At 37.7% G+C, this 25347-nt stretch overlaps 1 protein-coding gene across 1 annotated transcript in view; it reads right to left on the reverse strand.

Moving 5' to 3' along the window:
• The window catches only part of GPC6 (glypican 6), a 788777-nt gene that overhangs the window by 550667 nt on the left and 212763 nt on the right, over positions 1 to 25347 (reverse strand). Inside the window, exon 2 of the mRNA XM_075741476.1 lies at positions 2481 to 2639. Within this exon, the coding sequence (XP_075597591.1) occupies positions 2481 to 2639 (159 nt within the window). The remainder of the gene's footprint in view (positions 1 to 2480; positions 2640 to 25347) is intronic.

A 25347-nucleotide genomic window follows, 5' to 3' on the forward strand; every position in this document is an offset into this window, starting at 1 on the left:
GCAAGAATCTACAAGATTTTCCACGTCCTTTTAAGAGTTTGCAAAATTATATAAATGTCTGCATGAACAAAGAGGCTGGCAGCAACACTAGTTTAAATTATCTCCTCGCAGGAGCAATGCTAATATACTCTCTATCTCAACATTACTTAAGTGTTCATATATTCTGTTATTGCTTAGATATGCTGCACTTGATACACACAACTCCTGTACACAACTTCCATAAAATCATCACAGTTGGCTGTATTTGTTTTGTTATTTGTGGTGCACTAGCATCAAATGGTAGAATCATGTATCAGAACTCCCTTGTGCAATCAAAGTACCAAATTAAAACAAAAAAAAGAAGATTCTTGAAGAGTTAAAACATTGACATTATCTAACAATCCAATATTTGCTTTACACCGAAAAGCAACATCCTATTTTAAACTCCAACAAATCTAGCTGGTTTTATACTGAAAGACAGCCTATTAGGTGAATATATTTTTCCATTAATGTGTTTGCCCTTCTAGAAAGACTAAGCAGTTTTTCCACATAAGTGAACTTTTGAATAGTTTTAGAATAGCATTAACATCGTGAAAGTATACATGAAGTTCAATTGCTCTTTGATAAGACTTCACATTGCAAATTCCCTTTAAAACATCAATGAAAAACTAGAAGAAACCACTTAGTCTTTTAATCCAACTTCCTGCAGAGCAGATCCGTAAGAATCCCAGAAAGCAATACTTACAACAGGTCAGTAACTTTCAGCTATATACCTTACCATCAGTATTAAGATACAGAATTTCAGGTTACTGAAAAAGCCGTAATGTGCTTAAGTTTATGCAATATAAAAAGACCTCAAGCTGCCAAAGAATGAGTAAGGTACTATCTGAGCTCTGTGGTCAATGAGCCCAGCGTTTTCAGTAAACTGCACTGCTCACTGAACACCAGCCACCACCTTGGCTTCCTTCTAGAAAAAGAGAAAAGCCCTCTATGTGCCATAGATGGTTTGAAATGTCTGTTCTGCTTGCATACGCATCTTGTAATACCGCACACAACGTCTGGACCTTTTTGTAGGTCCTTTGAAGCCAAGTAAAATTTTGAAAATCCACTACACAGAAAGTTCCAACTTCACATTAAAGAGGGAAGCAATCACAATGCAGAGTTCTGCACAGTCATCCACACCACAGTCCTTCCAAGGACTAAGGATACTTTCTAAATTACATTAGCATCTGATCTGCTGCGGGGGACTTTTCTCCAGCTCATCCTCATATTATACATTTCCCATTCCCTCCTTTTATAATTCATCTTCTCTTCTGTGTCATATTGAGAGAATCGATATTAGAAAAAAAAAATATCTTTAATTGCATAAAGAGAATGATATAGAATTACCCTAAAGAGTTAGAGACATCTTCACTTTTTTTCTGAATGCGACCTCAGAGTTTCCAAGTATGCTTCCACCTTCAGGGATAACCTTTCCACCATTCTCCTACATGTGTGCACATGCCCTGTTACCTGGGCCTAACCAGCTTTACTGCACCCGTTTGCAGGCTTTCTACCTACAGGCAAAGATGCAGCTCTGCAATCCCCTTTGCAATGCCAATTTACACCTCTTTGTGTCAGACCCTTTGCAACTTACACAAATGCAGAGATGCTTGGGGGACACTTTCAACATAAATACAGATTTCATCTTTAGATAAAGCCATGACTGAATATTCTGAAGCTCTTTCACTCTTTGCTAATCTGCTGTTCATGAGAAAAGCTCAATACAGTGTGACTTGTAAATATGGACGCAACCATAAAAACTGCTTAATGCAGTCAAGCATTTAGCAAACTGTGACACTGAACTCTTGATCATACAAAGACCTTACAAAGGTGAAGGACCAGAAGAGATTGGAGTACTGATTAGAAACAAATAAAAACCCCAAACTGTCCTTGTCAATTCTTTCTAGGTATAAAAGATGTGTTCAATACTGCTTAAGTGGTTTGCATGCCAATCTCCCTCAAACGAAACTGAGGTCTTAGTGTTTGGAAGCCAGAAGCCCTCTAAGAGATTCTGTACATCACAAGAAAATCATGCAGGAAAAAAAATACAGCCTTAAGGCTACAAAAAGGCAGACTACAAAAAAACCTGCTTTGCAATAACAAAAATCATGGGAGATCTACAGTTCATCTTGCAACAGTGAATATAATTGCAAACCTAAATTTTGCATTTGAAACCAAGAGACAAAAATTATAAACCTCTCTATGCATATCTAATCTCTTTTTTCAACATTAGCCAAGCCTGCAGGCGCTTAACAGTCTGATTCTTGATGTCATTGTAATTAAAGGCAATACTCACAAGGCTGATAAGCATACCAGCTGTAAGTTAACCCTTATCTTAGCCAAACTGACAACTGCAAATGCGATATCTAATTATAAAGAAAAGAACTTTGGAATTTATTATGGATAACTGACTTTTAAATCCCATAACCTTGAAAATAAGTAAATTATATCCAGCCTACCGTCAAACTTCTTGTGCCGGGATACAAAAGTGGTGCGTACAAAGTGACTTGTCTCCTCCACTAAGTTTTCAAACTCCAGTTTGCTCTGTTGGCTTAACTTGTCCTCCATTTCTGAGGTGCAACATGTATATTCCTGAGGGCAGATTCTCAAATGTTCCCCTGGAATCGCAAGAAAAAAAGGCATTAGAAGTATTAGAATACAGATAGAAATGTCTCAGAATCAAATATATATGACATCTCTTCAGTTAAGGAAGGTGGGCTATCCAAAGAGCTCTTTAAATCTTGATCACTTGATTTGGAACACTTTGAATCTATATCAACAGCTTTGCCATAGTTGGGCATTCCTCACATAGGAGGGGAGACACACTGTGCAGAGTTGTTTTGGTACTTCAAAAAGCAGAAGAACCGTGTCATGCCAAAAATGATTCCTCACACTGAAGAAGCCTTCCTCATAAGTAGACATATACTTATAAATTCAAATACAATTGCTTGCTTTTTGTTTGTATTCAGAATGCCTGGAGAAATACCTAGTGAGATGTCCTGTTAGAAGCCATCAGAGCTATCTTGCTGTCAAAACTTAAAACCCAGAAATCATGTATTTCTGTAGATAAGTCCCACTTGCCCAAATGCACCAAAACATTCTCCCCTTCTACCCTTCCCTCCCTTCTGCTTGAGTAAGTGTATTTTAATGACTGTGTTTGGGTGCCACATGTTTTCTTGGGCAGCATTTCTTGTCAGACCGAGCAAGTGCTCTGCTGAATAGGAGAAAGCAATGAAGAGTTTAATTAATGCTTATGTTATACGGAAATGCAATGTAAAAGGTAATGAAAGCCTCTTATTTAATTCAATAGATTTATCTCTTGAAGCACTGTGCCAGTTCTTCTGACAATATTGCTTTCTTCGGTACAATTTGCAAGTGGAAACCAATTCTTTAGCTCATGAAATTAAAATGGTCTGTTATTACATGAAATGTGAATTTCCAATTGACACTGTACTATGGGTGTCAGAAACATTTAGCTTAGTTTGTACAAAGGCAGGAAATTCTACCATTCCCTCTTGAGAAATAAAAAGAATGATCTGCCTCTATGATTAAAGTTACTTGTAAGGCAATGAAAACATTTAGCTTTCTGTACACCGAATCCTGATTAAAAATCCCTCTGCAAATCTCTTAAAGGTGCAAATAAAATGATATACAAAGCCCAAGGGTTAAATAAATACTGGGGACCTGATTCTCATTTATATTGAGGCTCCTTTCTACCACTGCTGAGCTGTAAAGACGATTTAAATGCAATTTATACCTACTTTAAGGCTACTTTTCACCATTCTTATTATGTAGTGAGGAGAATCAGGCCCTAAGGTTTATGCTTCCCAGGGGTATAATACATTTAGCTGCTGCATCATTTTGAAAACAGCATCAAAAAGACGTTTGCACATGCTTAGAATAAACATTATCTTGAGTTTGCCCTCATCTTATTCCAATTTTTGCTTCAGTTTTTGAATGAAGTCTTTTAATTTGACATTTAGTCATTACTCAACCCTGACCCAACACCCCTTTCTTAATTTGTTTTTTCTGCAAGAGTTCATAATATATGAACTACAATGCCATGAGATTTCTTTTAGCAATCTCAAGACTTTTTAAAAGCTCAGAGCTATATATCTTCAGGAAGGATCATTTCATTATTATCAGTTACTGTTCAGCAGTACTACCTACAAGTCCCAGTCATGTCGAAAAGCACCATGATATAAAACATTGTATAAACCTGGAAAAAGAGATGATACCCCATGACCACCAAAATATCGTAAGGATTGTTTCCCATGTCTACTACACCCTCTGAACACAATAAATTAATTCCTCTCCATTCTCAAAATCACGCATCTAAGCCATAAACAACATATACAGGGACTGGTGAGCCAGCTGCTGTCAAACATAAACGGTAGTGGCAAAAGAATGGCTGCCTTACCCTCTACATCGCTGTCACATTAAACTGAAACTGTTCAACAGTAATGTGTGACTGCGGAGGTACCATAATAAGACACAATAAGAATTATTTTAGTAACAGTAATGATGTCCTGGGTTTTTAGTAGATGTCAAAAAGACAAGGAAAGCTGAAGTATTGTGTCATTAGAAACAGTGCCGTGTTTCTACAAAAACCCCTAAACCTCATCTATAACATCTGTAACCCCCGTCCTCGATAAACCCAGGGGTTTTGCTCATTGGAAAGCACCGGGTAGACCTACTATCCCTGTTCCAGCCACAGTGGTAGTTTATGCTTTCTATAATGATAATGTCCTCTAGTGCTGTTGCAGTCAAGAATTTTTATAAAATTGAGTTTTCTTTCCTCTGTTCAAGTTGGGTTTTGTTTTGGTTTGGTTTGGTTTTTTTTCCTCTTCTACCTGGCTCTGTTTGTTTTTCAGAATTGCCAGACCATCAACTGAACTAATGCTAATCATGAAGGCACTGTGCTTAGTAACAGCCATGGGTCTAGAATTTTAAGACATTATGTTATGATGAGTATTACGACAAATTAAAGTATATTGAACTCAGTATAGCAGTCATTTTTGTAGCAATATTAATTTTTCTCTCGCTTATTTATTTATGGTCTTTCTTTCTCCTTGCTACAAAAATGACTTCCCACCTTGGCTACTACAAACTCATTCAGATTCCTACTGCACTTATTTCTTATACATGTACTCTTATTAAGTTTCTTCTTTCTAATTCACTGGAACTTCATTCATTTATGAGGCTCTTTGTTGAAATATGAAACTCACATTTATCAGCAATGCTCACAACTTCTACACTACCTCATTGCTTTCCTCTCCCAATGATGGATCTTCCTAAATCATACTAACCACTCACCTTCATCATAAAAAACTTTGCTAAACTATAATCAGCTGTTTAAAAACATTTCTAGTTCTTCTCTCCTCTCCTGTCATATACTTCCTGCATTTTGGTAGAAAGAAGCAATAATGTAAATATTGGGCTACTCTTCATATTCTGCTTCCAGATTTTTTTCCTCCTCCTCTTTCCTGCACTGGAGGCTCAGATCAGATTATAGACAAAGCAAAAGCATTTCCCATTTCTCCATGCCAATGTAGTGTTTGTAGGCCTAAGAAGGTCATGTATACTTTGCAAAGATGAAGTCTTTAGAAATTGTGGCTCATAAGCCCTACCATGTTTGTACTGACCACGACTGGCTGCAGTCTGCAAAGGCTCACAACTTGGACAAAAACTTGGGCCCTTTCCTGGGAACGGTGAATGGAAACTTTCTGACAGTCATTTCTGTATGCTTAATCTTAATTTCCTTTTTAAAAGCAGCAACTACCATTTTGTGTTTGTTCTTATTAAATCTCATGTCAGAATTGCCAGGTCATTAGTTCACTTCTCGGACAAAAAAAGCGGACATGATTTTCTGAAAATAAAAGTAGGGTTTTGGTTGTTTGGTTTGGTTTGGTTTTGGTGTTTGTTTTGTGTTTGGGGTTTTTTTTAATTAAGGGGTGTGTGCTTTATTTTGGATTTTTTTTGCTTCTCTTGTGCAGATCTGTGGTATAACAGACTGCTTGAATTGGAAATAAGTCTGCAGGCTATATTTGATTGTGCTTCCTCTATTTCCCTGAACAGGATCATTTACCATTTGCATTTTGTAATATATTGTTCTATTACTCTAAAAGGAGTTTAATCACTGATTTGTGTATTTACACACCTGAAGTATTTTGCAGGCTGAAAATGTGCTCACAGCTAATGTACCAATTCTTGCCCTGGGAAACTCCATATGGTCTACATTCTTATGCTAATTTTAGCAAAGATTTTTATGCCACAAGTGGCATTGGATATAACTGACTAGTTTTTCCTTGTTGCAAATGGTGTCTCCCCAGACAAGTTTGACAGAATGTAGTTACGCTGCACCAGCATTTTGCCAGACTAAACAAGTATTAACTCAGCAGTTCCCAACGACCTACCACAACTCTTCTAACCACCGTTTCCAGCTGAAGATGCTGACCTACATATCTCTCCTCATGTGGCTTATGTTATATAAATCAAATCAATTGCCTACTACAAATTCAGCTACCAGTATTCAATTTCAGTTTTATTACAGCTGTAATCTCACACCTGCCTTCACATGATCCAAATTGGCAAGTTTTGCAGTTGAATTTGGCAATCCTGCTAGCATGTTGTTTTGAAATGTGATAAAACGATTTATAAAGCACTTGTTTTATATTCAGATATATTGCAGTTTGGTGTCCCCATAACATGCTGCAAACCTCACAAGAGTCTTTAAAAAAATTGCAACTTACAACTCTCAAGCTGAATAAATGCTTCTACTGTGTATCAAAATGCCAGAACTGATTTGAGCATGGTAACCACTTGCAGAAGATATAATCTGAAGGAGCGGTAAACCCTATGGAATATAACATTACCCTTAACAATTTCACTGCCAGATTTCCTGAACACTTGGTGCAAGCATTGGTTACATTATTATTAGAACTGGAAGCATGATCACATAAAATATTTTGCATCAGCCAGAATTTTTTATGGGTCATGTTGCAATTTTAACAATTTCAGAAACAATTCTTTCTGAGGCAGTCAATATTTTATAGTTTCTGTCCTAATCATAAACTAAAAACCCTGATATTGTTCTGTTGACAGAATGCTAGGACTAACTGTATGGCTGGTGAGAATAGAAACACACAGTCACCACACTGCTTCATAAATCCGGCAATGAATAAATGTTAATAAATAAAAAGGGTATATTCAAGCTGTGCTTTCAAACTTGGTTACCCTGTATGCACCAACAGAGCCTAAAGGAAGAGAAGATAGCTCTGCATCCTTCATCCTGCAGATTAGATTAATGTGATTGGGCTTTGTCATTAACCATATTCTTTAAAATCAGAAATACCTGCTCCAGACCTTCTCAGATTCTGTCATTTGTAGAGGAGGCAGTGTAATTTAATAACAGTATGAAGTTTAACAAGGACAAATGCAGAGTCCTGCACCTGGGACAGAATAACCAAAGAGCCTAGTACAGGCTAGGGTCTGTGTGGTTGGGGAGAAGCCTTGCTGAAAAGCACCTGGGCTTCTGGTGGACAACAAGCTGAACATGAGTCAGCAGTGCACCGTGGCAGCAGCAAAGGCAAATCAGACACTGGGCTGCATCTGCAGGGGCATTACTAGCAGAGATAGTGGGGTCATCCCACTCTACTCAGTGTTTGTCAGGCTGCACCTGAAGTACTGTGTCCTGTTCTGGTCCCCAGAATTCAAGGAAGATGTGGACAGACTGGAGAGGGTCCAAAGGAGTGCCATGAAGATTATCAAATGGCTGGAGAACCTGCCCAATAAGAAAAGACTGAAGGAGTTAGGTCTCTTCTCAGTGGAGAGGAGAAGGCTCAGACTCACTGTATTTGAGTACTTAAAGGGCACAAAGAGCACAGAGGCTGTCTCTTCACAAGGAGCCACATGGAGAAGAAAAAGGGCAACAGGCACAAGTTGCACCAGGAGAGGTTTCATCTCTACATAAGAAAGAAATTTTTTACAGTGAGAACAATCAGTCACTGGAATAACCTCCCCAGGGACGTGGAGGTGTCTCCATTGCTGGAGGTTTTCAAGATGCAACTGGACAAGATGCTACATAATCCTGTCTAGGCTCCCTTTCCCACAGTGCCTTGGACCAGATGATGTGTTGAGATCCCTTCCAACCTGGGCTGTTCTATGGTTCTGTGATTAGACACTTCAGAGCTTTCTACCTCTCAGAATTATACAGGACTGAAACTCCTGGAGTTTTGTTTCTAAATTAACATTTTCCACCTAATTTTCTGTATTTTTTATTTATTTTAAAATATTATTTTAAATTACTTTAAAAATATGATGAATAGAGTTAAAACAAAAACCTTATTCAGCTTTAATCCTTGCCCACTGTTTTGAGATTTGGATCTTTTTCTGTATTAATGATGATGTTTCTGAACACCTGCTTTTTGAAGTTTTCAATTTAAGTGCTCTACTGGTGAAATCAGGAGCATGGGAGAACTCTTCAGGATCACATTATTAATTTTATATTACAGAAAACTATTCTCCTCTAATACACTTCTACCCTTCTGTCACTCATACATGCAAAGAGAAAACAGTGCTGTAGAATTTAACTCACAATCATCTTTCACTTAAAAACAAACAGCAGTATCATGTTTTCTGCATTAACTTATTTAGCAGTTAAAACTAAATTAGAAACATGAGTTTCATCATTTCAGCCAGTATTCAAATAGTGAAAATTAAAATATCATTTTGTTGGACAAAACCCGTTCCCTATCCAAAAAGTCCTAAGGCTCCTTCTGACTTTGTAATTATCTTCTCTGTGGGATATAACAGCCCTGCAAGCAGCCTCTGTAAAATTGCACCTGACATTCAAGTCGCAGAATTGAACTTTCCTACTCAAACTAAAAGGAAACAGATTATGATTTAAATTAATTCCATTGTAATGTTGGCCTGACAAGTGATGACGGTGCAATATTTGCACAGAAAACAACAGCTGAAGGAAGGGAGGGAAAGCTGTCTGTAACATACAGATCATGTAATCAGGCACAACTCTCCAAATTTTAATCAACAGAATATTGAACCTGAAGAACCTGTATGTCCAGTGGACTCCAATAAACCCATGCAACTACCCCATGAAAGAAAATTACTCATTTATTTGCCTTGGACCCAAATCATCTTTGCCTAGATGCCTTTTGTTCCTTGAGTGTTTTGAGGTCAATTAAAAATGAATGCCTTCCAAACAGACTGATAATGAGTTAACATTCTCTTCATTACAGGTCCCACAGGGAACATTCATTTACAAGAAGCCCTTACCCTGTTGTCCTTGGGAAGCCCTCAGCGATAAGTTACAGAAGCGGAGGCCAAGGCAAACCTGTTCAGACTAGGACTATACAGATGCTAAAGAAAGAGCTGAAGTCTCTAGAGTCTTCCTAACTAAACTACTAGAAGCAGTACCACTACTCCAACACTCAGGTTCATTTTATTTTCCAAGCATACACAGTCAGACAATTGGTTTTTGATAGCAGAGTTTGTGAGAGGAATCTTTAGTTACCTCTTGGGGGGTGTATTACCGGCGTTGCGCTCAGTGCCTTGTGGAAAGCAAACGGTAAGGCTGTGATTCAGCACTGTATAGTTTCATCATCTCGCTGGCTACATGGCTGCAATTTTCTGATTTCAAAGCATGTTTCCACCTGGGAACGGGAGCCAACTTCCCCTCCCCCCAATTGAGTTTTGCTGTTTATTATGTCCCTTACTATCATAGCAGAAATATCTTATATAGCATTCTAGTGAGAAGTAGAATACAAGTAGCACATGTCTTTACCACGACCATAAACCACAGTGCAAGCTTGTTCTGTATTTCAGCTGCTCTCAGAACAATTTTATCATTAAAATAACAGAATGAGATTGTACACATTCATGCATTTATAAAGATTTTAATCAACATTTGTCACATAACAATGAAATCCAAAGATGTGATTGCAGCACATGATATATCAGAGACAGATTTACACCACTTAGTGTCTGTACCCACAGAAATACAATCACATTAGGACAGAGTGGAGTTAGTTACCTGAGGCTAACTGGGTATGCTGTATTGCCAAAACAAGTCCTTACGATAGTTACACCATTACTAATATACATGCAGCAAAAGTTAAAGCTGCATGAGCTAGAGTCATGCCCTTTGATTGCACCGTGAAGTATACTTTAAAGTCATGCAGATCACTTGCTGATCACTGTATTGTCATGTATAAAATCCATGTTTCTAAAATACTAAACTTAGCAACAACTGTTTAAAAGTCCTTAATCACAGTGCCCTTCTCTTATTCATATAGCTTCAGTCAGAGGAGGGAACCTTCAGATGAATCTACCTCCCCATCTTCTGATTGACAACAACATACTTTCTTGCAACGCCAGTCATAGAAACAGCTCACTGAGACAACCACAATGTATGTCGTGTTGGTCTTAAGTCAAAGGTTGTAATGCGTATGTCAGTGGTAAGATTTTGGTGCTTCTGCCTTAAGCTTTTTATTGAGATACTCTTCAGCCTAGTCGCTTACGGAAAAGAGGGTACAAAAAGGGAGACTACAATTTATAAAGACCTCATAGTCCTGTTATTGTACTGGTTCAAAGTCTGCCCACGAACTTTCAGGGCCAGAAACACTGGCATTTGTCCTTTCATTTCTGTTTGGAACCAACCACTGTAAAAAAAAACAAACTGCCCCTACCAGCTCCTAAGTATTAACCCTACTGTGACACAAGTCATAAGGCAAAAAGCAAAGCACTCTCTCCAAGTCTGTTTGTCTTTGACTTCATAGGGGGAAAAAACACCTTCCTTTTTTTCCCCAGAGAAGCATGCTAAGAATATGGCCACAAGTAACATGGACAGAGAAATCACTCAATGCAAAAGAGTCCAAAGATATGCAAAAAATAATGTTCTGTTACCCCTGTGCAGGAGTTCCACGGTCTGCGAGCCAAGTTTGATGCAAGTTTGTGTCCTTGGCTCGATTTTACAGATCCAGTTGCTGCTACAGTGTGAGAAAGTCCATGCTAAAGCCAAGCAAGGTACTGGAAGCAAAACCACTGACAAGATTGTGGGAGTTAAAGGATTCAAGAGGAAAACTACTGACAGAAGAAGGTGTAAAAGCCCATGGGAAAACAAAAAAAAAGTGAAAAACTGGATGTTGGCAACCCAGCAACAAGGAAGATCAGCCCATTCCCGACCTGACTGATGACTGCGTGGCCACCAGAGAATTATCATGTGTCTCATCATTGATCATACCATTGCTTAGCCTCATAGCTCATTAGTCCTAGTTATCTATCATGTCTGGTAACCAGAAAATGTTTGTGCTCTTGTACAAATTCTGCCGTTGTGCATACTCTGCAATGACTCAGCATTGAATCCCAGGGGTTAGGGGAAAAACTTCCCCAGCTGCTCTTCCTGATGGACCAGGTGCAAGTTGTTCACTGCCAGTGGCATCTCCTTCAGGTGAGAGGGCCTCAGAACTACAGAAATAAACATTTAGTTCTTTCCTAAAGGTGCACAAGAAAATGTTCTGTGACTTTCCACCATAAATCTTACGCAGTTAAAGATCTCAGACTTTTTTCTGTCCACTTCTACCAAAATTCACCTTGCTGAAATGGCTCTACTTCAGTAGATAGGGGATACCAGCTGACACAGAAGGAAGAAGTACAGGTACTGATTTCCACTGACAATGTGCCAATGGAAAGTTCTCTTCTGCAAGATTTTTTCTATTGACTCTCTTTCTCTATTTTTAGACTGTTTTGATTCACTTCGATGACAAATATAGCTTCACTGAACTGAAAAACAATCCATGCATTAAAGTATGAATAAAAATATTCTGAATTACAAGGCTTCTAATTAACAATATGAATCTAAAGCTTCTCTGTGTCAACTATAGCATGAGACTAGACGTTCATAAAGGCAAACTTTTGATGAATAAGCAGGAAATTCTGGAACATTTTCCATAAATGGTATTTCCTTAGGAATCTCAGGATTCAGCAATGAAGACTGACTTTCTTGAAATCCTTTGTTTCATTGCTGCTATCAGATTCTCAGTTTCAATAACTAGCTGTCATATCTCCTAGAGCCTGGACTGAGGTGTCCAGACACTCCCATCTTTCAGGCAAGCTGGACTCACAGTCATCATTCTGAAGAGGGAGGCAGCTGGTACGTGTGCCTAGATGCTTGCAGATGTTTTGACTCAAGGTAGATCACACAACTGTGCTGTCATACTTCAGCAGAAGTTGGGAATTCTTGAAGGCATCCTGAGTCTGGACTATGTAGTTTCTTTCCCATTACCATTTCAAGGCTTTCTCAGAGCTTACCAATTTTGAAAACCTCTGAGGTTTCCGTGTTTTCTATGGTAGGAGATAGAAATCCTCCTCAGTTCAGATCAAGTTGTCAGGTTTCTGTACCCTTCTCTGTGCATTCAAATGCTACAGCTATTCCCTAGACAAAGAGGGGCCAACAATTGATCCGTGTGGTCAGAGGAGCTCACGTCCATGTTTCTTAAGGCAAATTCCCTCTGCATGCAATGAATCTGGGAGCAAAGTAGTCGAATCAGACAAAAAGAGCCAGGGTGGGACCCAACAATTTTGGGTCCAGTGTTTGAGCTCATTTCTTAGTCTTTTTTCAAACAAAACTCCCAACAGGTGGGAGTGTTGAGGGTAGGAAGGCTCTGCGAAGGGATCTGGACAGGCTGGATCGATGGGCCAAGGCCAAGTGTATGAGGTTCAACAAGGCTCAGTGCTGGGTCCTGCACTTGAGTCACAACAGCCCCATGCAACGCCACAGGCTTGGGGAAGAGTGGCTGGAGAGCTGCCCGGCGGAAAAAGACCTGGGGGTGTTGGTCGACAGCCAGCTGAATATGAGGCAGCAGGGTGCCCAGGTGGCCAAGAAAGCCAACAGCATCCTGGCTTGTATCAGCAATAGTGTGGCCAACAGGACAGGAGAAGGGATCATCCCCGTGTACTGGGCACTGGTGAGGCCGCACCTTGAGTCCTGTGTTCAGTTTTGGGCCCCTCACTACAAGAAGGACATTGAGGTGCTGGAGCGTGTCCAGAGAAGGGCAATGAAGCTGGTGAAGGGTCCAGAGCACAAGTCTGATGAGGAACGGCTGAGGGAACTGGGGTTGTTTAGCCTGGAGAAAGAAAAGGAGGCTGAGGGGAGACCTTATTGCCCTCTACAACTACCTGAAAGGAGGTCATAGCCAGGTGGGTGTTGGTCTCTTCTCCCAAATAACAAGTGATAGGACAAGAGGAAACAGCCTCAAGTTGTGCCAGGGGAGGTTTAGATTGGATGTTAGGAAAAATTTCTTCACTGAAAGGGCTGTCAATCATTGGAACAGGCTGCCCAGGGAAGTGGTTGAGTCACCATCCCTGGAGGTATTTAAAAGACTGTGTAGATGTGGTGCTTAGGGACATGGTTTGTGGTGGACTTGGCAGTGATAGGTTAACGGTTGGACTTGATGATCTCAAGGGTCTTTTCCAACCTAAAAGATTCTATTGTTCTATGATTATAACAATCAATTAGAGTAAGATTTTTCAGAGGCCAAAGGACTCAGGAGTCAGAGACCCTGGCAGAGCAAGCATGACATCGTCCTGGCCTTGAAGAGGTCTCCTGGCCTGAAGGAGGACACAGGGCAGGTGTGCCTTGCACTGCTGATGCTGCAAGCTTGGAAGTGTAAGCAGTCCTGAAGTCTAACAGAAAACTCTGTTTACAATATCATGATATTTCTTTAAGTCAATATTTTCTAATAGAACACTGTTTGCTCTGAAAACTTTTAGCTGACTCTAATTAACAGAAACTGTGCTTCCATAATACCAGCCAGGCATAGTAATCGTTGCCAAAAGGAAAATGAAAGCTTTTTTGAGAAGATGGTAGTAGCTTAGCTGCAAGAACTGCAGATTTCCACAATAGTGCTTGAGATCTGAACCTATTGTTAGTCCTACACAGTGGGGTTTTTTTTGTGGGTTTGTTGTTTGGTGGTGGTGGTGGTGGTGGTTCGGTGTTGGTGTTTGATTTAGACACAAAATAGACTGAACAAGGTTTTTAGCTCTTTTTATTGACGTACTTTTGTCAATACTCACTATGGCCTATGATACTTGGCAAGGGTCAGGGTGTTCAAAATCAGTAACTGAATGTAACGGAGTTTCTTGCCCTTCAAGTGTTTTTATGTTAAAAGTTTGACATTTATGATTAAAGATCAGCTTGAAAGGAAATCCCTATCTATATCTGAAGTCTTCTCTTACAAAACCATGTTTTTGAATCGACATTTTTGACTGCAAAAATAAAAGGCTTTTGTGCACATTTACACATTAATTAAAGTATTTAAATATACAAGGATACAGTAATAAGCTAGACAGGTTCTATGAGTTCTTTAGAGAATTACTGTTACCTTATTAATATGTCTTTTTGACACATTTGTCCAGCACAATCACAACTTTTGACTGGCTGCTTACAGCAGTGTCCTCTGGTTAACTTGTGATTACCTTGCAACCCAGACTTTTGGAAAAAAAACCCCAAACAATGATCAACCTTTTTCTTTAGTTATTTATTGAAAAAACAGGTGCTTGATAATCCTTCTTTATTATGGCTAAACGGGCTATTTCCTATAAAGAAGACAAGACACTCTTTAGTCCTATTTACTCTGTGCACTTCAGCTGACATAATATGGACAGATATCATCCAAAGAGAATACTCGTCTCATGGAGGAAACTCTCTGCAGATCTATAGCAGATGGAGCTGGGAAGAAAGTGGGCAAAGACTGTGTCATAGTTGGTTGTGCTTATTTTCTTTAGTATAAGGAAGACTCCAAGGCATCTATCTAAATTTGGAGGCCCTAGAATACATTTTTCTCTTGGTTCCTTCTCTCAGAAACTACTCAGAATAAGGCATTCCCTGGACTCTGCTGCATGGATGGATGTATCGCATTACTGACAGGTAGAAATTTAAAGGAATCTCTGGGCATATCTGTACAAACCTCAAATTACTTTGCCCACCTTACCCCAAAAACTGTAAAAAACCAACAACTGTAAAACTCCTAAAAATGCTCAAGGCTGCACTGCAGACCCAGCTATAATGCTTCCAGGTCTTATTATCTCTGAAGGTCTAAATCTAAGGATTTCTTATTCCCTGTGGAAGTGTCTATTGCCTTCCCTGGGTGCCTCAGGTTAAAAAGTGTGAATTTGCCTTGCTTTCCTGCCCTCCCTCCCCTCTCCTCCCGTCCCGCGAGGCTCCCCTCGGAGGGAGCCCTGTGGCCCTCACTACCGAGGGGGGGCTGTGCAGTGTGCTGCTGTCCCTTTCCCAAAGTAGCAGTTCTTTCAGAGCTAAAGCGGTCATCATTTACATCCATAACGGGGAATGACTATGGCTACCAATAGAAATCTCTGCAAACAGCAACAATAAATCTGTAAAATAAGAGCTAGGCCAACATGCACATAATTCCAATACGAATTATGTATATTTAGGAAAGAGTAATATTTTGGGATTATTTTTTTTTTTTCTGAATGAATTATATAGTTCTACTCTGGGCCCAACAGCAGCAGTAGTAAATATATTACAGTACTTTCTAGTGCTGTGTTGGACTAATGCATGCATGCAATCTTTTGCCTGGAATATTTTTCTTTTGTCACCCTGGCAAAAAACTTGAAAAGAGGAAAAAATAGTACTAGGCAATACCCCTGAAGTTTTTCTTTAAATATGAGTTACTCGTAATTGCTGAATTCTAGTAATATTGATATTTTCAGTCAACACTATTGACTTTCACTGTCATTAAAATGATTTTAAATAGAAAATATCCTAATAAAACTCACATTATGCTTTTCCTTATCACTGTCTTCCTTGACTATCAAAAGGAGGTCATATATATTTTATTTTCCTTGTATATCACAAATACAGTTATAAAAGATGACTGACGAGTTTCAGTTAAGGAATACATCTAGTAAACTACATGTGCGAACAAGATTAAATTGTCTTTTCCAGTCTTTCTGGAGTCTCCTTGGCAAGTAAAGGTAATGTCTGTAATCATAGAGGGGAAAAAAAAAAGGAAAATTAAAAAGCCTAAGCTATCTGGTAAACTGTTAAAGCACCTAAGGGAAGGTGTCCACTGACTGTCACAGGAATGGCCCTTCTATTTCTATATGACTTTAAGTTACTGCACAACTGTGTCACATTTCTTGAATCTCAGCCAGTCTTTCTTTCCCGGTTTGATTTACGGGCAATAAGGAGATACCAGGAGATGGAACTTTGCTCTGCGGTGGCGATTTAAACAATCAGGTGGGAAATAGTATGTATAAATGACAAATATTTGCACAAAACTACTTATGTAATTAAATGCATGGCATGGAAAAATATACTTCCTTCTTGTGAAACTGTTGAAAGCCATTCTCAGAAAAACTGGAGTGAAGTTTGGCTGCTTCTGTGATGAAAAATATCAAGATTGGTCAGCTTATAATAGGTATATGAGATAAAGCAACAAATCATGTCCTGCAAAAGCTAAGATTCAGTCACCAACAAAACAAGTCAGAATGGTTTATGAAAAAGACTTACACAAAATATACACACCTGCCAGTAAATAGCCTCTTTACTAAGTTGGCGCTTTTCTAAATTACAAATTAGGGATTCATGATCCTAATAAATACAATATACTACTGGTTAATAGCTCTCAAGCATTTTATGTTTTTTGAAAGAGATTTATAGGTTTATAATGAGGAACATTATAGTGTAGGTGCTATTAACTTCACTAAAAGCTATGCGTAAAAAAGGAAAAGCAAATCCTGTACCTCTTCCATTAAATAGAAAACAGAAAAGCATTTTGTTAAAGTTTTTCCTCCTCTACTGTTTTCTAAGGAAAAAAGTCTGTATTTTGAGGTCACTGCTAAGCAGTGTAATTCATTTGATGGAATTCACAAATTGCTTAATGGCTGCTGTGTTTAATGAATATTCTCTGAAAGTTTATGGCTATTTTCTACATCCATTCAGCAGAACGGCAGTTTTGAGCACTTGTTGCAGATGTTTCCAACCGTTTTCTGCCAAATGCAAATTCACTTCTTGAGCGATTGAATTATCAGTGCCAATTTTAGCTGATACTACTGTTAAAAGATTAATGTCCTAAAGGGAGATTCAGATTACTACTTGCGTTCTTTTAACATCACTTTAGGAATACTTTCAATCCCCTTGCACTTGGACAGCATGCTTTTTAAAAACAACACAGCATGGCTGAGTAGGTTTAGCCTTCTCACAATACAGTTACAAAGTACCTAAAGCTAAAATTGTATCTTAATGGAGTTACCATCCAAAATTAATACTACATAGTCTCATGACAAAGTTCTGAAACTTTACATAAAAACTATTAAAACCAAGTCATAAACCAGCCATATAGGCTACTCCTTGCTATCATTTAACAATTCACTGTTATCTGACAACTTGCAAAGTAACTATCTACCCCAGGTTAACATTACTTCCTAAAATAAGAAAAGCTACCCACAGCGTTCAAAGTAAACTTCTGAAATGATGATGATGATGATAAAAATAATAATAATTCTGCAATAATTTCTGCACCTGAAAGTTCCACTAAGCTCTATGGGATGATTTACACATCTGAAGTTATTCATTCATAACTACTGCCAGAAGATAAATTCAGCAGCACAAGCTGCTGGAGTACATAACTTTTATTGGTCCCTGGGTTTAAAATTTGTAATTGAATTATTACTGATCATTTATTGATTATTGAATTATTGATTTCTCTTTTTTAGAGCTCTCTAAAATATGGGAATCTCCAGGGGTGATCATGAACTCCGTGCAAGAATCCAAGACTCCCCTTAGGTTTGGCCAAACAGGATCTAAAATAAATCAAACCTACTGGCTTTTAGGTAAAGTTTTATTTGGGATACAATTAACTAGAATGATTCGTGTATCACATTATCAAAGTCCTTGCTTCAACCTTTCCTTATTATAACCTATAAATATGTAGTCACACTGAAATGACTACTTACACATACTCTGGTAATAAATTCAGCCGAGACAACCTTAATGTACTAATATCTAAAATATCTAAGAAAACATCAGATTAAGCACTTGCCTCTCCTTTCCAGTGATAATTAATGCAAGCTTCCAGTGCAAGAATCTGGAAATACTGTGCAATAAAGAGTTCCTATAATAATCGGAATCTATTATTACTATTACTATTAACATAAAATTCTGTTTAAAAGTTTTAAAAATTGGTAATCATATAATAATGAGACTTAGGCACATGTGCTAGCAGCAGAATCTTGTAATAATAATATTTCTAAGTTGATTTTCAGTTTGCTACAGCTATGAAGATGAAATAGGTAATACAAAAAGAGATTCAAAGCTTTAGCCAAACTGCCTCCTTCAGGAATGAATTCTAATGATATGAACTGAGCTCCCTGCATTTTTAAAGGCAGATACTGCATACTTCATGTCAAGCTGCAGATCTGTGAGTGCAGACTTTGAAAAGGGAGTCAGCAAGCCGTGATTTAATGCTAATTTGATGCATCATTCAGAGTCAAGACACCATCTAAGACATGTTTGACAAGACAGATTCAAAGTACAAAATGATCAAACTGAAATTGTGTCAGTTATTTTATGAGCAAATCAGATTTTTGAATGTTGCAGAATTTCCTCTACAAGGGGTTGTATCATCAGAACAGATTAATTAGATGAAAGGTGGAAGTAATAAAGTGAGCGACGTCCATGCAGGTGAAAGTGTGATTGATCAAAGAAATACAATGGCATCACGTTGTCACATGAGTGACTACATGTTACTTTATTAAATGCTCCCATAGCACTGAATGAACATTTCTGCACTTTAATTCTTCTGCACAGACTGAACAACGTTCACCTATTTTGTTTCTCACAGTCCAGCTAATATCATCTTCAGTTTTGATCTGCCTAAGTTGCTCTTTTCCATTTTTGAATGAACCCACAAACCTCAAAAAGAAAATTCAGTCAAACTTGTCATGTTTTCCTTACTTACCTGCTTACTTAATGCTTAAGTTTGTGTAACTAGGAGGCTCAACTGTGATCCAGGATCAGACCACAACCCTTACATAGTCTCAGTTTGGTTTTAGTTAGTGTAATTAGATTGTCAAACAAAGGTCTAATGCTTATTAAATGTGAGACGGAAAGGAGGGCTGAAAGAAAGGGAAACGAAGAGTGAGACGGACAAAGAATATTAATAATTGAGGGTATAAATAATGTACTATTTGTCCAGAAAGAACTATGTCATTGCTATTTTGTCATAAGCTCTCAACTAAAAGCAAATCACACTAATTCTTTAGACAGAACAAAACCTCACATTATTTCAGATGCTTTGAACTGAGTGAATGCACCAATAATGCCACCTGAATAAATGCACCGACAACACCACAGCATTACCCTATTACGGGACCACAGGAGAAGCAAGGTTGAGGAATATGAACTGTGGGATCAGGTAGGTAGCCCCTGTTCCAGAAGAGGTAGAGCAATGTGGGTACGAGCTTGACTATGCCACTGTCATGGTTTAACCCCAGCCGGTAACTAAGCACCATGCAGCCGCTTGCTCGCTCCTCCCCGCTCAAGAGGATGGGGAGGAGAATGGGAAGAGAAAGCACGATTCAATGCCAGCCTGGAGCTAGAGGAAGCTTTACAGCTGCTGGTCTCCAGGAAATGGCAGTCGTCCTTCCTGACGGTCCACTCTGCAACACACACACCGCAGTTGGTAATTCTGTTCTGCTTTCAGGATTGTGCCCAATGTTGTGTAGCTTTGCTGTGAATGCAATACCTTGATATTTTTTCACAGAACCCTTGTTTCCACAGTAACTTTGAGGAGGTTATGTTGATTAGCATATTTTTTCATATGTGACAAATCAAGCATATGGAGTGTGAAAAAGGAGAGTGAAATCATTGAAGAAGAGCTAGCACATAACTCTTCATATGAAGTTTAGCCTTTTTTTGAAACATTGAAAAGTAAAAAAATATGGTGCTATTTTTCTAGACGAAATCTGTAGCATTCCAGACTTCTGGAATTCATTTAAACAATCTCATTCAGATCTTTTTACTTCATTGATTGATGTTGTCTCAATACATTGCTATTTGTCAGTGTACCACAATAACAAAAACAAATGCATACAACTTTAGATACACGATACATATAGGGTCTTCATATATACGTTCTCTCTTATTCATACGGCCCTACATATATATGTCTTCAGTCTTCAGAACTGACTATTTGGTCTCACTGAAATCTATTACATGGCCTAGGTTCAAGGACAATCAGTCTCTTAAAATTATAAATTACCTAAGGGCAACAGGCCGAAACTTTAGAAATATGAATTAAAGCTCAGTTTTAGACAGAAGCTTGGGGGGGGGAAAAAAAAAAAAAGCAACTCAGCTGTTCAACTAAAGCTTTGCAAAAGCTGTGGGTAAAAATACTGCAGTTCATCATACAGTATTTTAAAATGATACACTTAAATACTGCTGCAAGCTAAAAATGTTTTCCATGATCATAATCTTATACCTCTAAGAAATTAAAATGAGAACAAGAGTTTTCATTGTGAAACCATGGTAAGGATAGTGTCTTATCAAGATGCAAAGATTTACATGCTGAGTGTATTATGTTGTTGTATATGCCTTCAAGGCACCAATTTACTTAAGATGCTTCACTCACAAAATAAATTAAGATGCTTTTTAGTTTCTTTGTGGATTGTTGAGGGAAAATAAAGAGATATTTTTCTTCTCAGTACACTGACTTTTTTACTGAGTAATATTTAATGCAAACAGAAAGAAAAGAGAGTCTGTATCTTCTTTTCAGTTCTGTAGGACGGACTGCAGATACAATGATTGGCATGACTCATCAGACTGAAAATCTTTTTCTCTTACCAGTTTTCAGGATCTACAACTTGATGAAACCTCTTCTGCACAAATATTTTCCGTATGTATTTTGCTGCTCATGACACTTTAGAAAAGCTGCCTTTCTGACTCCTGGTGCTCTGTTTCCCTTTTTCTTTCAGAAAACAGCCAACAGTTTGTATATTCACTTGGGATCGGTCTTTTGTTCAGTCTAAGTAATACATTTAAATAATATGAAGATCTGACCATTTGCAATTCTTTTTCAACTTTTGTACATCTGACTAAAATGAGCTGTCTATTAAACTGATAGTCTACTGGGTTCACCTCTCCCCATGTTATATCTCTTATAAATATTCAGAAACTTGTTTTGATGTTGAAAATTATTTTATTGTTTTTGTGTTATCTCAGTGTCCTTGAAAACAACAACAAAAAAAGAGCACATTGTACTTGGAAAGAAGTTTTCACATTATCTACATAAAGTATATCTACTACACAATATAAGATCTGCATGATTTCAATTTATTGGATGGATAATCCTCACAAGTGTGCAGACAAAAGATTAGTCATTTTGCTGGAATCAGAGTCTTAAACTATACACTTACATCTGTGAGGACTTACATCTCTGCAGAGCAAAGTGCCAAGATTCTTATCAAAGCATTTCTGTCAAAGACAGAAATGCAGGAAAGCACAGGCTAATGCAGGTCCAAACTTCATTTTCAAAAAAGTTTAGCAAGTCTAAGATATTTCCAGTTCACACTGTGTAAAATCAGAATTTAAATATTTGGGGTTTTTTTAAAATAAAATAATTTTAAAAAATCATATTTTTTCAATATACTTTCCTTCAGGCATTTAAATGCATTATAATAAAGTTTATTTATTGCATATTTACTGCAAATTCCTTTATTGGCTGGAGGAGTTCGAAAAACAAGCAGGAAGGAAGGAATGGTAGGAAAAAAATTTCCCTAAATATACTCAAATTTCAATTTAAGAAATGCAAAACATGCTATCAACAAGGCAGCTAATGGAGGACTATTCATTTTACTTCATTTAAAATATATTTCAAAAGAAACATATATTTCCCAGCTTGAATATACACCACTTTAGAAGGCTATGAATTCACTATAGTTTGGGAGCCAATGAAATCTGGGACATGCGAAATTACAATTTTCCTCTATGAACACTCTCAACATACACTCAAACAGATGCAACTTCTACTAGCTACAAGATGAGCAAGAACATCTCCTGAAGTACAACTGCAAGAACACTTTTGGGAACCCCGTACAGTTTAGGAAGTTCCCAAAGCATCCTCGACATTCTCAAACCTTCCTGGTTTGGGAATCCTGCTAGATCACCAGTTACTGTCTACCTACTAAATTTTGTCTCAGTGACTACAGAGAAATGACACATTTGTGTTGTCATTTTGACAACTGGTTTTGTTACAAATCTCAAAGTTAGGCAAAATTTTTCTTTTAATTTGTTTCTTCCTGTAAATTAAATATGTTAATCTTGCTTTACACCTTAGCAGAAAAGTAGAAACTTGCAGTTAGAGTTACATAAAAATAAGAAAATTTATTTTCTGAGATGCTGCTCTTTTTCAGAAATTAGGTGCTTGTTCATGTATTTATTTACATTGGCATTGCAAGAACACAGCATTACAAATGTCAAAATTTCATGTGAGTAAATTTGCACTACAAATGCAAAGAATTGGCAGCTGGGAGAAAACTACATATGTTCTTCTTTCAGTTCATAAGTGTTTACATGTAAACCTGGATATTCTCGGAAGAACAGAAAGTTCCATCAGTGGTAAACTGTTGACATTTCCTAGGCACAGTGGTGCATAGCTGGCTCAGCATCTAAGAGTACAGAAAGAAACAGTGAAGGCCAAAGAGGTATTTATTCATTTATTTAGCAGATGATAAAAAAGAAAAGAGACAACACCATAAGGCTAATACATTTGTGTCAATAAATAGCACTGTATTGACATGTTTATATTTTGGTGCTGAAGGATGTACTCACTGTTTTGACAATATAGGATAAATTGTGTAAATGAAAATGGTGAAAGGAAATTAAGACACATGGTGGTGGTGGTGGGAAATTCCTCCTAAAGTAATAATTTTAAGGCAGATGCCTATTACTGTGTGCTAAACCAATAGATATGCAAACAAATCCTCTGGAGACTTGTGTGAAGCTATACTTAGATAGACATAAAAAAATGACAGAAGATTTTTTTTGCCTTCACTCATCTGCTATAAGTGTCATTACAAATAATTTAAATGGTTTTATTTATTTTGTTGTTAGTTAAGCTAGTTAAATAAGTTAGTTTTAAGATAGTTAAAATCGCTATTAAACAGTACTTCATTTATTCTATAGTATATCTGCATCCATTATCTGTATCTGTTTTACTCCTTATTAGAAAGCAGAAAGCAAAGCTCTGCCTATGATGGTACACTGGACCCTCAACCACTATTCTAACATATGTGTTTAATTACAGACTACAGTACCTGTTTGTCAGACACATAATAATACTGACTCCCAGGTCAGTAACTGAAGTCTGTCACACTACGTATTTGCAACAGTTAACTACAAGTTACTTAACAGATCCTTCAGATTATTTTCTATTTCATTATGACCTGTGAACAGCTAATACTTCTCCAATATGTTTTGCTCATGCTGTCAGCATTTCTCCAGGAACAGGACAACTGAAGTTTAGTTGCAAGCCTGATCTCTGCTCTTCAGAAATCCATGAAGTCGCAAGTGTTTGAGTTTGCTGTTGTTAATGTTGTTTTTAAAATACACATCACTCATGGGCTGGAGAGGTCAAAGATGAGCCACAAGAAACGTGTAGGCAGGCTCAAAAGCATTTTTACATGGATTGCTCGCTACCTCTGATGTGTATATTCTCCACTGACACAAATTCAGCGGACTTCAACTTGATTTATCGTTCTGATTTATAGCCAGGAAATTCTCATCTAGTTCTCAGCCTGAGTTCCACACATACCGCGTCCTGGTCTACAAACAGAGCTTGCACAGTGTTTTAAGCTTTTAAAAATTTGGTTAATAGCAATACTTTTCTGTGTAATTTATTCCCTATTGCAAAAGGCCAGTTTTGATTTATGGAATAGCATTATCTGCCAAACTGGAACTTACAAGGAGAGGAGGAACCCTAAGCTTTGGGGGAGTTTGTCAGAGGCTGAGCTAATGGTGTTCAAACTTTATGGCAACTTTGAACTATACAGTACATCTCAATTCTAAGTGCCTCCTATGGATTTCAGGGATTTAAGAGATCGAGAGCTAATTGTTTTGCCTGCATTTCTAAATTTTCCACAACAGTTTTCCTACACGCATCTTGCTGCTTTGGGGGTGCTGAAGAAAAGACAATATATTGGCACAGGCATTTAACTCTCCCCATCGACAGGAAAAAGTGCTCCTTTGAACAATGGGAATTTCACTTTCATCAATATCCAAACCAGTTTGGATACAAAAACTATTTCCTTTGCATCTTTTATTATAATCTTCAACTTCAGCTGATGATATCATAGATGTAATATAAATTCTTCACGTTCTTCCTCTTTGATCACAGATGTATATGTGTGTTGAGGGGCGTGTGGGTGTATACATATATGTGCGCGTGAGCATCTGTGTCTGTATTGATGTGTGTACACATGTATGTGTGTATACTCTGTAATTAAACTAGGCGTTCATATGTAAGTTTCTGGGAATTCTATCATTATAGATTCTAAGACAGCCTGAAATGAGTAAGTTTTCTAGTAGAAGGAGGCAGAAAACTAAAGCAAAACTGGTCTATTAAACATTGCTTCCAGAGGATAATCAGTTCACTGTATCATCAATTTCTCATCTCCACCATTAAAAGTTTATAGGTCTAATTAGGGCAATAATAAGCACACTGAAAAATACTTGCTTATTATAAGTTTCTTACATGCTATTAAAGGAACAAAATACAATTCCGTGAAGGATTCAGGCACGTTACCAATTATTTTTTGGTACTAATACTGTCAAAAGTCAATTTAAGTTACAGCATTTTGACTATCAAAAAAAGATCAAGTAATAGTATTGAAGAGTCAAAAGTACCCAAGAGACAAACAGAATGAAATGAACTATGTTTGTATTTAAAAGGACTTGATTGCTCATTACTGAAAATATCTCTCTCTACCCAAAAGAAAACTCAACTGGTAGTATTTTAGTCCTCATCTTAAAATTTAGACGATACCTGTGTTTTAACTATCAACTGTAACTGTCAGGAGGCTTTGTCAGACTAAGTGAAACCTGAGTTTCATACTACTGCAATGGGACTTACCTTTCAAAAGATTTATTAAAGCTTCTGGGTTTTTTTCCTAGTAAGATTCAATAACTTTAAATTTTAAAAGAGTTCAGCTAAACTAGAACAAAAGAGCTGTTTGCTAATTAAAAAAACAGGTCCTTCATGTTCAACTTTTTCACAGAAGAAACGATTT

The sequence above is a fragment of the Balearica regulorum genome, chromosome 1 (assembly GCF_011004875.1).
Source record: "Balearica regulorum gibbericeps isolate bBalReg1 chromosome 1, bBalReg1.pri, whole genome shotgun sequence".
Lineage (NCBI taxonomy): Eukaryota > Metazoa > Chordata > Aves > Gruiformes > Gruidae > Balearica > Balearica regulorum.